General features: G+C 37.3%; 2 protein-coding genes across 2 annotated transcripts; one reads left to right on the top strand and one right to left on the bottom strand.

The window, feature by feature from the left end:
* Window positions 1–454: 454 nt before the first annotated feature.
* LOC144537889 (butyrophilin subfamily 1 member A1-like) lies at window positions 455–7638 on the bottom strand. The gene is made up of 3 exons (XM_078281797.1): window positions 7500–7638; window positions 1594–1935; window positions 455–750 (listed from the first exon to the last, which is right to left on the bottom strand). The coding sequence occupies exons 1-3, from the start codon at window positions 7636–7638 to the stop codon at window positions 455–457; spliced, it is 777 nt and encodes a 258-aa protein (XP_078137923.1).
* Window positions 7639–8572: 934 nt separating this feature from the next.
* Window positions 8573–13217, top strand: LOC139912378 (Fc receptor-like protein 5). The gene is made up of 8 exons (XM_078281796.1): window positions 8573–8594; window positions 8722–8784; window positions 9461–9735; window positions 9932–9941; window positions 10184–10426; window positions 11423–11554; window positions 11909–11983; window positions 13146–13217. Exons 1-8 carry the CDS (start codon window positions 8573–8575, stop codon window positions 13172–13174), a joined length of 849 nt encoding a protein of 282 aa, XP_078137922.1. The 3' UTR covers window positions 13175–13217.
* The last annotated feature ends 707 nt before the right edge of the window (window positions 13218–13924 follow it).

Genomic DNA, 13924 nt, shown 5'->3' with positions numbered 1-13924 from the left:
AAAGGTCAACATGGAATACTATACATTTTTTCTCTACACTATAACCTTATAAAATAGGCTACTACCTTTTTGAAAATATTATCACAAGTCTTTTTTAATAGGATTAGGGCTAACCCTACTGAACATTAAACACTGGGCTCATGTTTTTTTAAATGCATGTTTTGTAATGAAACCCTTCATATCACTGTAACCACCAGCTGTGATATTAACTTGACATTAAGAAAGGAGAAGAAAAATAAATGTGTGACTTACTGATTTTGTTTCGTCTCCATCTCCACACAACAAAGACGACTGCAACAATACACATGAAGACAACAGCCAAGACGATGGTGACATGAGCAGCAGAGCTGGGCGTGAAGACATCATCTGAAATAAGAAAACACAGAACAGCATGGCATTTATATAAAACTAGACCTCAGCTGTTTAAAACTAATAAAGTGTCCATATCATGAATTTAGAAAACATTTTTACCTGGAACATGAATCTGTGTCTCCCTGGTCTGGTTGATGTTCTGCTGTTGAACTCTACAGGTGAACCTGTTGGTGTCGGTCTTCTCCACAGTCACTCTGCTGCTGACAGTATAGAGGCCATCAGGACCTCTGACTGTCTCTGTAGGTCCAGCAGAGAGGATGTTTCCCTCACCGTCCAGCCAAAACACCTCAGGCTCTGGGTACCAGCCTTTAGATTCACACCCTAAAACCACTCCACTGCTGTCTTTGGTAATCCCAATGACAGGAGAGGAGACAGCACCTAATGATGAGTAAGAGGAGAAATTTAAAACAATGGTTTCAATGGAAATGGAATAACAATACGAACATTGCACATTTGCTAACACTGCATATTGTAAAACCTCCAATAAAGAGCGGGTCTCAAATACTGGTCCGATCTCTACAAACAGTGAGGAATGTTCTTCGCAAATAAAGGCCGGTCCCCAATAAAAGCCAGATAATAAAAACATACAGCACAATTACCAGAATCTTTCTAGCCTAGATTATCATTAAAATTCCTAAAATGTTAAAATATATTACCAAAAAGAGATGTGGCATGCAGTGGAACATGCTGACATGTTATATTGTTGTTATGGATGCAGGTACTGGTGCGAAAGCCTTGAAATTCATTATCCAACGTAACTGTACTGCTTGGATCGCAAGATACCATCGGTCCTGTTTATTAGTCAATATGTGACAGAAAGCTTTTTTTTATTTGATTTTTTGCAGCTTTGGCAGTTTTTGTTTCATTCCGTTTTGACACTGCGAGAATAATGACCAGTATCTTCTGGTAGCCTACCAGTATGTTACCAATAAAAATATTAAATAATATTTTATGATAAAGTAGTTGGTTGTTTTCAGTGATTATTTCAGCTAGATATTTACTAGTAGTAGTAGTACGATAAATATTATAGTAAAGTAAATTAAAGTAAATTGTAGTATAGTAAATATCCATACATCTGTCAATACTCAGTATAGAGAGAATTATTTAGCATGATCTTCAATCATTTTAATAATTCATTAATATTGCTTATTGTATTTCAATATTTCAGTATTTCAATTTCATAAAGGTAAAAACAAACATGCACTATAAAAATGTTCTTACCAACAACAAGCTGAACGATAGAGTCTCTACCCAATGAGTGAATGAAGCATCTGTATTTTCCCTCATCAGAGAGTTTCACTTTGGAGAGTTTCAGTGAAATGTCTCCGTGCTTCAGTTTGTCGATGAACAGCGACGTTCTTCCCTCGTAGGACGGATGTTTATAACTCACAAGTTCCTGACCATAACGCCACAAATGGACAAATCCGAGGTCCAGGTCAGGTCTCGCCCACTCCAGTGTCATGGCAACAGCATCCATGGCAGGTTCCAGGCGGCATGGCAAAATGATGTCATCACCAACTATTGCCACTATTGGCTGAGGTGGACCAATCACCTGAGGCTGGCCTGGGAAGAAATGGGTTTGTATTTTATTCCTGTTGTGAAAACTGACTACTGGTTCACCTCGATAAGGCTGTGTGTGTTGATCATGAACTTCTCATTTCAATGCTGGATTATTTTTCTACTTACAGTATATTGAATAGAAATGAAAAGTGAAGTGCTGATCATGGCTACTGCATTTGCTGTGCTACTGAAAACCTGTTTGAAGTGTGATGTTCTTTTGCTAAAAGTCGAAATGTTACAGACTGGGGTTTTAGTTTTTAGTTCTACAAACATTTCTCAGGTTGGTTGAGTTGAGTTAAACCTCAGTGGGTGGAGCCAAAGAACCACAGAGTGAAGCTCAGTGAAAAACACAAGAGGTAAGAGAGGAGGAAGCTAATACTGTATTATGAAGCCTAGCGCTCTGCTGCTAACTGACTCAAGCACTAATCCTGTGCAGACCCATGGCGCGCCCTCTAGAGGCCATTTGACGAAATGCAGGCTTCGTGCAAACCGTCCATGAGTGAGTGAGTGACCTGAATTTGGCCGGGGGCAGTTATCTAGGTTAGCTAGTTAGGCTATCTGACCTTCCAAGTTCAAACCATTCAAACCAAGCCATTCTAGCCTAAAGGTGTCTAGGTAAGCTAGTTAGCTAGCTGCTGACCTTCAACATCATGAATGCCATGGTCATGCAAGACTGAAAAGAAGGCATTTCCATTTATAGTTTATGTGTATTTTGACCAGAGTTCTGTCTTTGCCATTCAGGTTTGCCAGTTCGATAACTTGCACTAGCCTGCTGATCTTCCAAGATCATGAATGCTATATTCATGAATGAATGAAAAAATAAGTGATTTGCACTCTGAAAAACTGTGATTTTTTGGCTCCGCCCATCAAGATTTGTCTTAAACAATATTTCTGCTTCCAGAGCACCTCTGCCTCTGCACCAAACTCCTAACGTTTGGTGATTTGGTCACTGAAACCATGCTAAGCTCTCAGTACAGTACAGTACAAAACAGTGTGCCTTTAACATTGGAAATAACAAAAAGAAGCAGCCAGCATTGTACAGAGAGTTTCTGGTGGGTTCACAGCATTCAGAGCATTCATTGAATGGCTGGTTCGTTAGTTTGCATTTAGTTGTACTGTAATAAGCTAAGTACAAAATATACCCTGTCACGCTGCCCTATAAAGCCTAAAAGCAATAAAAACATGGGTAGCAAAACTGGGGAAAACTATTCCAAATTTTATCACCTGCTCCAACCACAGTACTGCATGGTACAGAGGTGGATAGTATGTAATTTAACATAATTTAACAGCATTTATAGGTATATAACGGTACTGCACTCTCTATGAACCAGTAATCCCTTAAAATAACCTGTACATTTTCATTAATTTAAATGAATTCATCCCTCAATTCATGAAAAATCCCCTTAAATGTAAGTAAGGGAGTTATTAATGGAGGAGATCCCATCAACACCTCCTTAAACACCCCATAGTCTTGACTCCTTACTTTAAAATTTAATGAAAAATTCAGGGAGACAGATACTTTCCATTAATAACTCATTAATAACCCTGTAAACCTGCATAAAAGGCATGAAAAATCCCTTAATTGCTGGTGTTTCTGTGAATCAACCCATGAATAAATCCCTTATAAACCCATGATACTAACCTTAATTTTTTAAAGCTGTTATTTTTAATGGATAATTAATGTTTTTGTAATGGAGAAATTAAGGACATTCCAGGGATAAAATTAAGGGGCCATTCTGCATGTTCCCCATTCTTCCCCTGTTCTATTGTTGTTCTGTTGTTAAAGTGAGAAAACTTGTGTGGTCCTGTCTGCGTTAATTATAGCAAGTTTCTGTGTTTTTGTCTAGCCCCATGTCTGTGGATGTGATCAACGTGCATGACCACCTTGTCTTAGAGAAAGTCGTCACAGTGTTATTTTTTCTAATCATAGTAGATGTGAAGCCTAATCATGACCGTTTACCTTTAAACACAAACCAAGGTGTTAGTGATGTTTTGTTTGTAAATTACCTCCACAAGAGTGTGTTAGAAGAAGAAAGACAGCAGTGTGATGGAAAACCAAGGAACTGAAGACTCTGAGCTGAGATTTAAGAGACAGTCCGTCCTTCAGCTGAAGCATCCTGGAGTTCTGAAAATTGAAATAAACCAGCTGTGAAATGCTAATTCCCAGGAAGAGCATATGAAGACAAAATATTTCCATATTTTCACTACTGAGCAGGGTTATAAAAAAAATAATAAGAAGAAACTTAAGCCAGTATGATTACTCAAACTCAGCCATATAATGTTTAGAGGTTAAGACCAAACAATACAGGCTTAGGTTTCAAATTGTCCTCATGTTATTGTCATATTATTGTCACACAAACCTTGCACATTCAAATGAATAAAGATTAACTTTGGGGTCCAAATGGGCTCCAAAACAGCCGCTATCTTGGTGAGGCAAAACTTTTTTGAGTGTACTTGAATCAATAAAATTAGATTTTTACTGCGGTAATTACACAGAACATACAGTATAATCACCAAGGTATTGATGCAAATATGGATACAGGATGTAGTACAAATATATCTTTTGTGTATTTTCAGGGATAAAAAGTTACTTATTAGTACACTCTTGTAACCTTCATAATTGAAGCACTATATGGACATATTCACAATTATATTCTTCTATAGTCATTGCACAATCAGATGTCAGATGAAAATTCCTCTAAGCTGTCTATCTCTATTGAAATCTTTTTCCACAGTGTTGTCTGTTGCATCCTCAAACTAAAGGCATCAGTCAGCTCCTTACCTCTTCCTCTTGTGTTTGTGAGCAGCCTGTATTACTGAGCCCAGGTGAGGCAATATTTATACACACAAAAGAAAGTGACTGGACTATACAATTCACAAAAATAAAGTGAGAAAATATAGTTTATTTTTTTTGTTAAATTTGGTCTTGGTTGGAGTCGACTCCAACCATGAGTCACTAGAACAGTTTTTTTTTTTTTTTATAGTGCAACATGTATTTTAGTTCTCTCTGCCTTCTGGACAATCATTCTTTATGAGTAGAAACTGCATCACTTGAATTCGATTTTGAGAAAATTCATGCAAAATTAATGTTATGTATTCTTATATTTTCAACATGAAACGTATAAAATGTTAGTTAAACTGTCAATATACCTTCAGCATCTACTTCCACCATGTTGAATAATGTAACAGGAGGACAGACTGCACAGCCCCCCCTGCTGGTCGTTCCTTCATTTTCATGTCCGTGTTCATATTCATGGACAGATGAATTTAATTAATTTGAATTACGTTTGGAGTGTGAATCCAAACGTGGCTTAGGTGACCTGTTTCCAAACTTACACTTTTACAATATTGAAAAATAATAATAATAATAAACTTTCCTCTTTTGTATGTATGCCCTTCACTGTGTAGCCTAATGACAAGTGTACTTTCACTTTCATGACAGTTAGTTGTGAATTTAAAATGTATTATTAAACTGGCAGCTTTGTTTAAGATGTTACACTTATTATAACCCACTGATTATAAGTTACAATTTAAGTCTAGTCGCTTCAATAAATTACTGTAAACCCACAATAACCGACAGTTCGGCGTTCAGAAACAAAGGACTTTCAAACGCTCAAATAAACCCGTAGGCTGTTTTTAAATTCAGTTAAGCGCTGTTGAAATTTTAAATGACGAAAATATTATTACATTTTTACATTATTTCATAAATTAAGTATAATTTTAAGTGCAATAAGTGACTCATAGGACTACTACAGGAAAAAATGGCTGTGGTTAACCACAGTCATTTTTTCATAGGCAGCTGGAGGTTTCCTCGTTTCCGCTAAACCACTGATTTAGAGGAAACCTCCAGCTGTGACGGCTGACCAGCTTTTATTCTAAAAACTAGGCGACGATGAATTCCTTTAATTAAAAGTTAGGCGAAAAATCGCTAGAATAAGCAATTTAAGAATAAGAATTCAATTTGCATACATACCTGTTGCATGTATCTAACTCACCTCAACCCCCTTGATTTGCTATGCGGAAGACAACAGTCACGGCTGCTGTCATAGCACTTGAGAACCGGGTTGATTGTAGCAGCGGTACGGTTGTAGCACGGACCCTTATACGTGCTACAGAAGAGCCAGGAACTTGAAACTTGAGCAGATGCTACTCACTGTCAAGGAATTCCGTGCAGAAAATCAACACTCTGCGTTTTGTTTTTGTGGAGTTATGGTCAAAAACGTTATTTTCATGTCGGTAAATAAAATATTGAAAACGGAAGTGTTTTTCGTTTTTGTCATCGAGTTTATTTATTTAATGCTGCAAACTGACCTATCGGCAGACTAAACATCAAACTACACGCGGTTTGCTCCCTCAATCCAGATTAATATTGAAAAATATTTTCAAAGGAGCAGGGACAGTCTGGACCAGAGAACAGAGCAGATCATGTAACAATGTGAAAGGCTAGTAATTTAACGATGTAAAGATACAGGTGAGACTGACAGCACAGAGAGAGTCTGACTGACTTAATGGTTTGTATTTCTTTAGAATTTAGTGAAAAAATAAATAATGAAAAGGGGACAGGATATCCAAAGACTTCTTTATCCAAAAGAAGAAACCATGTCAGACAGATAGTGCAGGTCAGAGCCAACCTGCAACCAGTGAGAGCCAAACTTGCAACCAGGGACCTGCTACCACAGGTCAGAGCCAGCCTGAGAGGACCAGTCAGGGCCACACCAGCAACCAGGGACCTTGCAGCAACAGGTGAAAGTCAGAGCAGGAGTCTGTTACACCTTTCATGTGTTTTTGTTTTTTTTCTTTTCACAACCTGTTCACAAGGTAGGCCTACCTCCCATATGGAATAAGTATTCTTATATTTTCAACATGAAACTTGTATAAAATGTATGTGGTGGTAGAGGCACATACAAGCATCATAGTCATTTCTTATATCAAATATGACTTATTAATAAGTCTTATAAATACTTATAAATTTATAGACTTATAAATACGCTGTATTTATTTCTGATATATTTTTTTTTCTTTTCCATGGGCCCCCACATGGAAAATAATTTTCAGGCCCCAAAATTGCAGATATTCACTGTTTCCCTCAGAATTTTCTTCTCCCTAGGGTGGAAAAGCCTCTGAAACAGCATTTAGACCATCATGGGACACTAAAACTCTCCACTGAACAGACTGGTGAAATTATTTTAGTGTCAGCAGTTCTTTAAGGCAGAGTGACACACCACACCTGTTCAATGGTAGAGAAGCTCTGGGATACATTACTGACTTTAAATGAAGAATTATGTAGAATTACCAAAAATATATGATTGAACAATTAAATGAAAAAATAAAATGTGCAAATAAGTTTAATAAAAGGCCAATATCGACCATAACAATATTGTGAGTGTCGTCTTGGCAACCCAGGAAAAGGAAGTGTTGATGAGATAGGTGATAGGTCGGCTGATTTACTGCAGGGGGCAGAATAGGACCTTTTACTCATGCTGATGATATCTGTCAACCCTTTCTGAGGAGAGAGAGAGAGACAGAGAGAGAGAGATGGAAGGAGAGAGGAAAGGAAAATGTGATACCTGTAAATATTTCTCCAAAGTGCTCGACGCCCTGCAGGATGGTAGATGGAGTCTGACCAGGTTGTCGTGTTGCTGCTCCTTCTCTAGAGCTGATGAGATGCTGAACCTTCTTAACAGCAACCGTCACCAAGGAAACCATGGCAACCTGGGTAACAGGGTGACCTAGTGGTTACAGAGAACATCCCATAATGAAAAGGTCACTGGTTCAATCCCCCCAACAGTCAGTGTGTCCACTGTAGTAGTAACCATACTCATAACTTTGACTTCATGAAATGGATGGTCATAAAAAAAAACATTGATCAAATTGATTTGAAATTGATCACCTGTTTGGCTCCATCCAGAATCAGAATCAGAATCAGATTTTTTGCCAGGTACATTTACACATATGAGGAATTTGATCTGGTGAGGTTGGAGCAAAATAAATAAAAATAGTAAATAAAATAATACATTAGAGAACAAATCAGAACACAATGAAGCTAAGTACAGAAGGAACTATGTTTAACTATTATAATAAATATGGCTTTATACATATATACACTATATCCAGCGAGGTTTAACTCAACCAATGGGATTATTTCTTCCTCCAGAGCAGCTCTGCCTCTGAGAAACTAAAACCCCACTCTGCTCTTGTGTCTACAGCAGAAATAATCTCCACAGGAAGGGGAGGTTCCCGCCTACATTAGATCTTAGCTGTTATTCAGTCTGATGCTCAGACAGTCAGCAGCAAGACAGCATGGAGGTTACAGCTCTCTGCCTCAGACTGTGTAAGTACTGAGTCTCTCTCCGTTTCTCTGTTTTTTTGCAAATCACAAAACAATGAAAAAGGAAGACACTTGAAAGCAATCAAAGCAGTGTGAACAATCAAAACAAGGCTTATTCGCAGTTTAAAAATACTGCTACTGATAGCAACAAGATAATGTTTAACAGATCCTAGACAACGCTCTTTTTCCTGTATTGTTGCATGTCTGGCTCTATCTCTGTCTGATTTGTGGAATTGAAGAACTTCCTATAGGTAAATAAGTCAAATTAATAGTAATAGGCAATAGATCTAAAACATATTCCCCACAATGAGCATGTATGATGTACGAGAGAAGGGTTAGATAAAATGAGAGCCAGTCTGAGAGTTTTTTGTGTGAGTGATTTTTTCTTTAGCTAGCAGACATGTATCTACATATAAAAGCATCGATATGTGATCTACATCTCTCTTCCTTTGTCTCTCCAGTGATGAATGTATTGATGCTGCTGGTTGCACAAGTTCATCACGGTTATTGCACCCAGAAAAGTGGTAAGTAGCTCAACTGCCGACAGATACACAAATTTACTTTTTTTTACTTTTTGCATTATACATTACTTCTCTCCATACCCAAACCAAAGCCAGATTGATCTAAACCTTCTAAACCTCTATTCCTGTTTCACAAGCGCTATATACCTGAATATCTGGTGTGTATCTGCATAATATGACATTCCTTCATCATTTCATATTTGCACTTAATCTTGAGCCAAGTTTGGCATTTTTCCAAAATAATATATCCAGGTTGAGAGCAGATACTAAAGTCTGTTTTTACTTAAAGTGGCTGGTTTGAGTCAAGGGTAAAAGAATACTTGAAAGAAAGAAGCCAAGTTACTTTACTTTTGTGTACAAAAGAAGCTTTTATTTTATATAACGTTGTTGTTTCGGCATAGGGGCCTTCATCAGTGGTTTTGCAAAATAAGAGTGCTATGGCTTCCTTTTTCCAAACATTATGTACTAATTTATGAAAAAAAAAATTTGAAATACTCATGTTCATGATTCAATATCTCTAAAATCTTATCTAGAGGATCCAGTCTGGAAAAGTCTGTCTTTTCTGTCACCAAGACTTAAGTTACCTTCTATCCACTACAAGGTACAGGTACATTCATTTGTTTTGATTTTGTGTTACCTATCATTTTAATCTCTCTTTCTCTCTGTTTCTCTTTTTCAGATCCAACTTTTCCTCGTATCGTTCCAAACAGACTGCAGCTCTTTCGATACAAGTCTGTCTCTTTTAACTGCGAGGGGTTTGATGGCTCGACTGGATGGAGAGTTATGAGGAAGACCAAGGGAGTAATTAGCAGATGTCCCAACTGGGAGACCACAAATGGGACGTCCTGCACCATTGACAATGCCTATCCAATAGACAGTGGAGAATACTGGTGTGAGGCTGGAGAGGGAGAGAGAAGCAACACTGTCAACATTGCTGTCACTGGTATGTTTATAGTTCAATTCCAAAAACACTATAAATCCATTAAAAAAAGAAGAATTATTACCTGAGATCCATCATTCAGTTTCTCCAAAACACAAAAATACTTAAAAAAAAGACCATGATCTGTTTTAACCTTTTCTAGCAATGGTTTTATGAGTAGCTGTCACATCTTTCAAATGCTGGACATCTGTTTGTAACAAAACTCTCCAGCTCTTACTCGGCACTATCATCAATCAATCAAACTCAATCAATCAAAGTTGATTTATGTAGCACATTCCATGCAATTCAGTACAACACAATGCACTTCAGAATAAAAGCAAAATGAAAACAAGAAATGAAAAGACTGAAATAAAGAGATGAAAGTAAAAGAGGAATAACTATTATACTGTCTATTACAGCGAGATTGTCTATAAAACTCATGTTTAACATAAAATATATTTTTATAAATCACATGTTGTCCAGCTGGGTCTGTGATCCTGGAGAGTCCTGTCCTTCCTGTGATGGAGGGAGATGCTGTGACTCTGAACTGTACAACCAAGACTCCCTCCAACCTCCCAGCTGATTTCTATAAAGATGGCTTCCTCATCAGGACCGGCTCTACAGGAGAGATGACCATCCACAGTGTTTCCAAGTCTGATGAAGGACTCTACAAGTGCAGCATCTCTGGTGTTGGAGAATCACCAGAGAGCTGGCTGGCTGTGGGAGGTGAGACAACAGTGTTTTCACAATGGAGCATCACGTTAGTTCAGGCAGGACACAGAAGTCACGCATACACGCATCTATCGGCTGATCGTTGCACCAATCATAATCTATTCTCATGACAAGGCCATCTATTTAAATATTCTCCTCTTACACTGATTCTTGCTAATCAACTGCTGCACCTGCTGCTCGGTAAAGCTTTACCTCCACCTGCTGTAGTCTGTGCAGTTGGGCCTATGTGGCTCTTAAAGTGATAAGACAGCACAGTGTTTCTGCTCTGGCTCTGCTCTGTGTCACCCAATGCAGGGATTTGCATTGCGCCTCTGTTTTACCTTCAGCATGCTTACTGGGTGAGCAGGGAGCAGCTTGGTGCAGAGCCATGAAAGCCAAACATAACTGTATTACCTTTTGTTGCTATAAATGTCTTAAATCTTGTGACTGGAGTGTTCCTGACTGAACACAATTAAGGCATTTCGCTATTTACGTGGTTGTATTTCATGCAGATGATGGTAGATGATGATAGAAGCATCATATGACAGTTTTTAAATTAGAGATACACAAATGTCAACTTGTATTGTGACTGATTTTAATTTGCTTGCGGTTCCAACTGGGTAAATAGTGTGAGAATAGCTGCGAAAAACAATATTTTTACAAACAACATATGAATTTAAAATATTTTTCTTCCTACTTTTCTTCTTCTTGTTGCTGTGACGTCCTGCTCTGTGGCCGCTAGCCTCACCTTGATAGCCACAACCAGCTCACTGCTGGCCACGCCCATAAGACAGACCCCCAGCCAGTGGTTTATCCCCCAAAACATCCCCAACATCATTGAAAAGCTTATTTCAGACAAGCAGAATGATTTAGGCCTGAACACACAGACTAGTATATAGTATATTCTGTTCATTTATTGCTATTTTAATCTCAGAAAAATTGCATATTGCAGCATTAAGACACTATTTTGTCTCATGATGTTAGAGCATGAACTTTCTATCATCTTTTCAGCACTTCACAAAGAGACTCATCCTTGCTCCCATCACTCCCCTAATCTCCTCCTCCTGATAAAGACTGTCCTCACCGCTTTAATGGCGGCTCTGCTGGTGGTGATGGGACTGCTTCACTGTGGGGAACACGGAGGTACAGAAAAGCCACAGGCTTTGTAGTTTATTTTGTAAAAAATCTCAATGAAAACATTTTAATGCCACCAGATGATTTGAAACACTGAGATAATGATCAATTTCACAGGAAACATCACACCTCAATATAAGAAATGAATGTTTAAGAAAATCCTTGAAATGAGTTGATTTGCATTGAAAACAAGTGGAATTATCTCATACCTTTAGCAGATTTTTTTCACATAAAATCTTAAGACTCAGTGTTAGCCTAAATGACTTGTTAAAGGAATAGTTCACCCAAAAAATAAAATTCTGTCATCTACTGTTTGTCGAAATACAGGATGACAGTAAAAGTCTTTTTTTTTTGTTATTTCAGTCTCTGCAGAGGACAGTGCAGCTTATACAACCAAGCTGACGTATGCTGTCGACACAAAACACAGGAAGGAGAGAGGTACTTGACATGACATTATTTTTACTTTACATTTACTTAACCTTTACCTTTTCTTAACTTAACCTAACTTACCTTAACTTAACTTAACTTAACTTAACTTAAGCATAAGGTCACAGCAAGTCTGTGATACAGTGATGTGTGTTAGTTATTGGATAATTTTAGCAGCACGTGTGACCTTCATTTTTAGAAGCGCAAAAACTTACATGTAGCACTTCTAATTAGCTAAAACATCAAGAAAAGGAAAAATGTATCACTTCTTGTCAAAGTTCACCACCCTGCACGTTTACGTTTAAACACTGTGTTTGTGTCACAAGCAGAAACGTTTGAGAACTACTGAGTTACTGGACTGACATTCATGAAGTATTTTCTAAAAGTCTGTTTTGCAGATGCTGGTGATAATTTAAGCTTCTCTGACACAAACCACATGAGAAAACCACAGACAGAAGCAGGTAGAAAGGCCCCTCTCTAGACTCTGTAGCAACAAGGCTGCATGAGGCAGTTTGCAGTACAACAGGTTAATAAAGTTTGATGGAGTAACTTAAGAGGCGTTATGTCTTCAGGTATCCATATAAACTTAAACAAGCCAAAAAGGTGGAAATGAGTTATCACTAAACATGATGTGTAATATCTGTCTCACAGCAGTAGACAGAAGAGGGAGTGAGTTTGAGAGTCATTATCAAATATATTATTTTCATCATAATACCTTCTCTGGTTGCCTACATTAGTGTAATGTACATGAAAATGAAATCAACATATATGTCTTACTGACCATTATGGATTATTTTGACATTACCCAACAATAATAAAAATCATGCTAAATGTCAAAGCAAAAAAATTCATCATAAACATTTTTTTGTTTTGTTTCATACCTGTTCTTCATAGACAAACAAAATGATATTAGCCCCTTGCCTTCATAACAGTGAATATAAAAATTTAAAGCTTTTTATACTGAAAATAAGTCACATTTAAAGCAAAATGTGGACTTTAAGGGATAAAATAGCCACCATTAGCATACATATTGATTTTACTGTTAGTAATTAAGGTAAAGATAATATTTATGGATTCATTTTGGATAAATTGTATGTTTTTTTTCCATATCAGCAACGATGGGAAAATACCGTAACCCAATATGTTAGACACTTTTCTATTTGTGTTTCTGCAGCTCAGTGTTGGAGAGAAGAGAAGCTGTGATGATGTCATAATGGAGGAAGCCATGTAACCTGGTTCATTAAAAAACAAAAAAAACACAAAAAAAAATCTAGGCTTTCAACCCTCATCATGCTTTTTTAATATATTCTCATCTGTATGTATTATGTTTTGTTTTGTTTTTTTGGTTTATAATTTTGATTTTGATGTCCAATTTTTATACATGTCTGTTATCTCACCAATACAGATGTTCTTTATTTGATTTGTTTCATTATGTTCGTATTTAATTAGAAACATATCTTTCTAAGTGGCTAAGCAGTTCTGTCATGTACTGTGACTATTTCAAGAACGGAAGATTCTCACAAGTCAGATAAAGACATCTGTAGTGTTTTCAAACCACACCGTCTCTAAACTGAAGCTGACTTTTTCAGAACACCAGTGTTTATATATTTACAATCTACTCACAGACCAAAATAAAGTGTATATATAACCATGACAAACCCTCTGCAGAATAACCACAGCATCTCTACACCTCTCTGAATAGAGTCTGTGGGTTTGTTTTAGTGTTGACAAGTCTGTTACAATTCAGCCCAAACCTACCCAGGACTAGGGTCAACTCCATTGTTTTTGATGTTAACAGTTGCTGAAACTGTGATTTCTTAAATGTTTTCTGCAGCTAGAAAAATAACATTATGGGAAGGATCAAGCAACACATGGACTGGTGCAGATGAAATTCCTGCAGAGAGGCTGCAGAAATGGTTCAAACATGATGATTATCCATCTAAATACAATGAT

The sequence above is a fragment of the Centroberyx gerrardi genome, chromosome 23 (genome assembly GCF_048128805.1).
Source record: "Centroberyx gerrardi isolate f3 chromosome 23, fCenGer3.hap1.cur.20231027, whole genome shotgun sequence".
Taxonomy (NCBI): domain Eukaryota; kingdom Metazoa; phylum Chordata; class Actinopteri; order Beryciformes; family Berycidae; genus Centroberyx; species Centroberyx gerrardi.
This window is presented reverse-complemented; position numbering and strand designations above follow the sequence as displayed.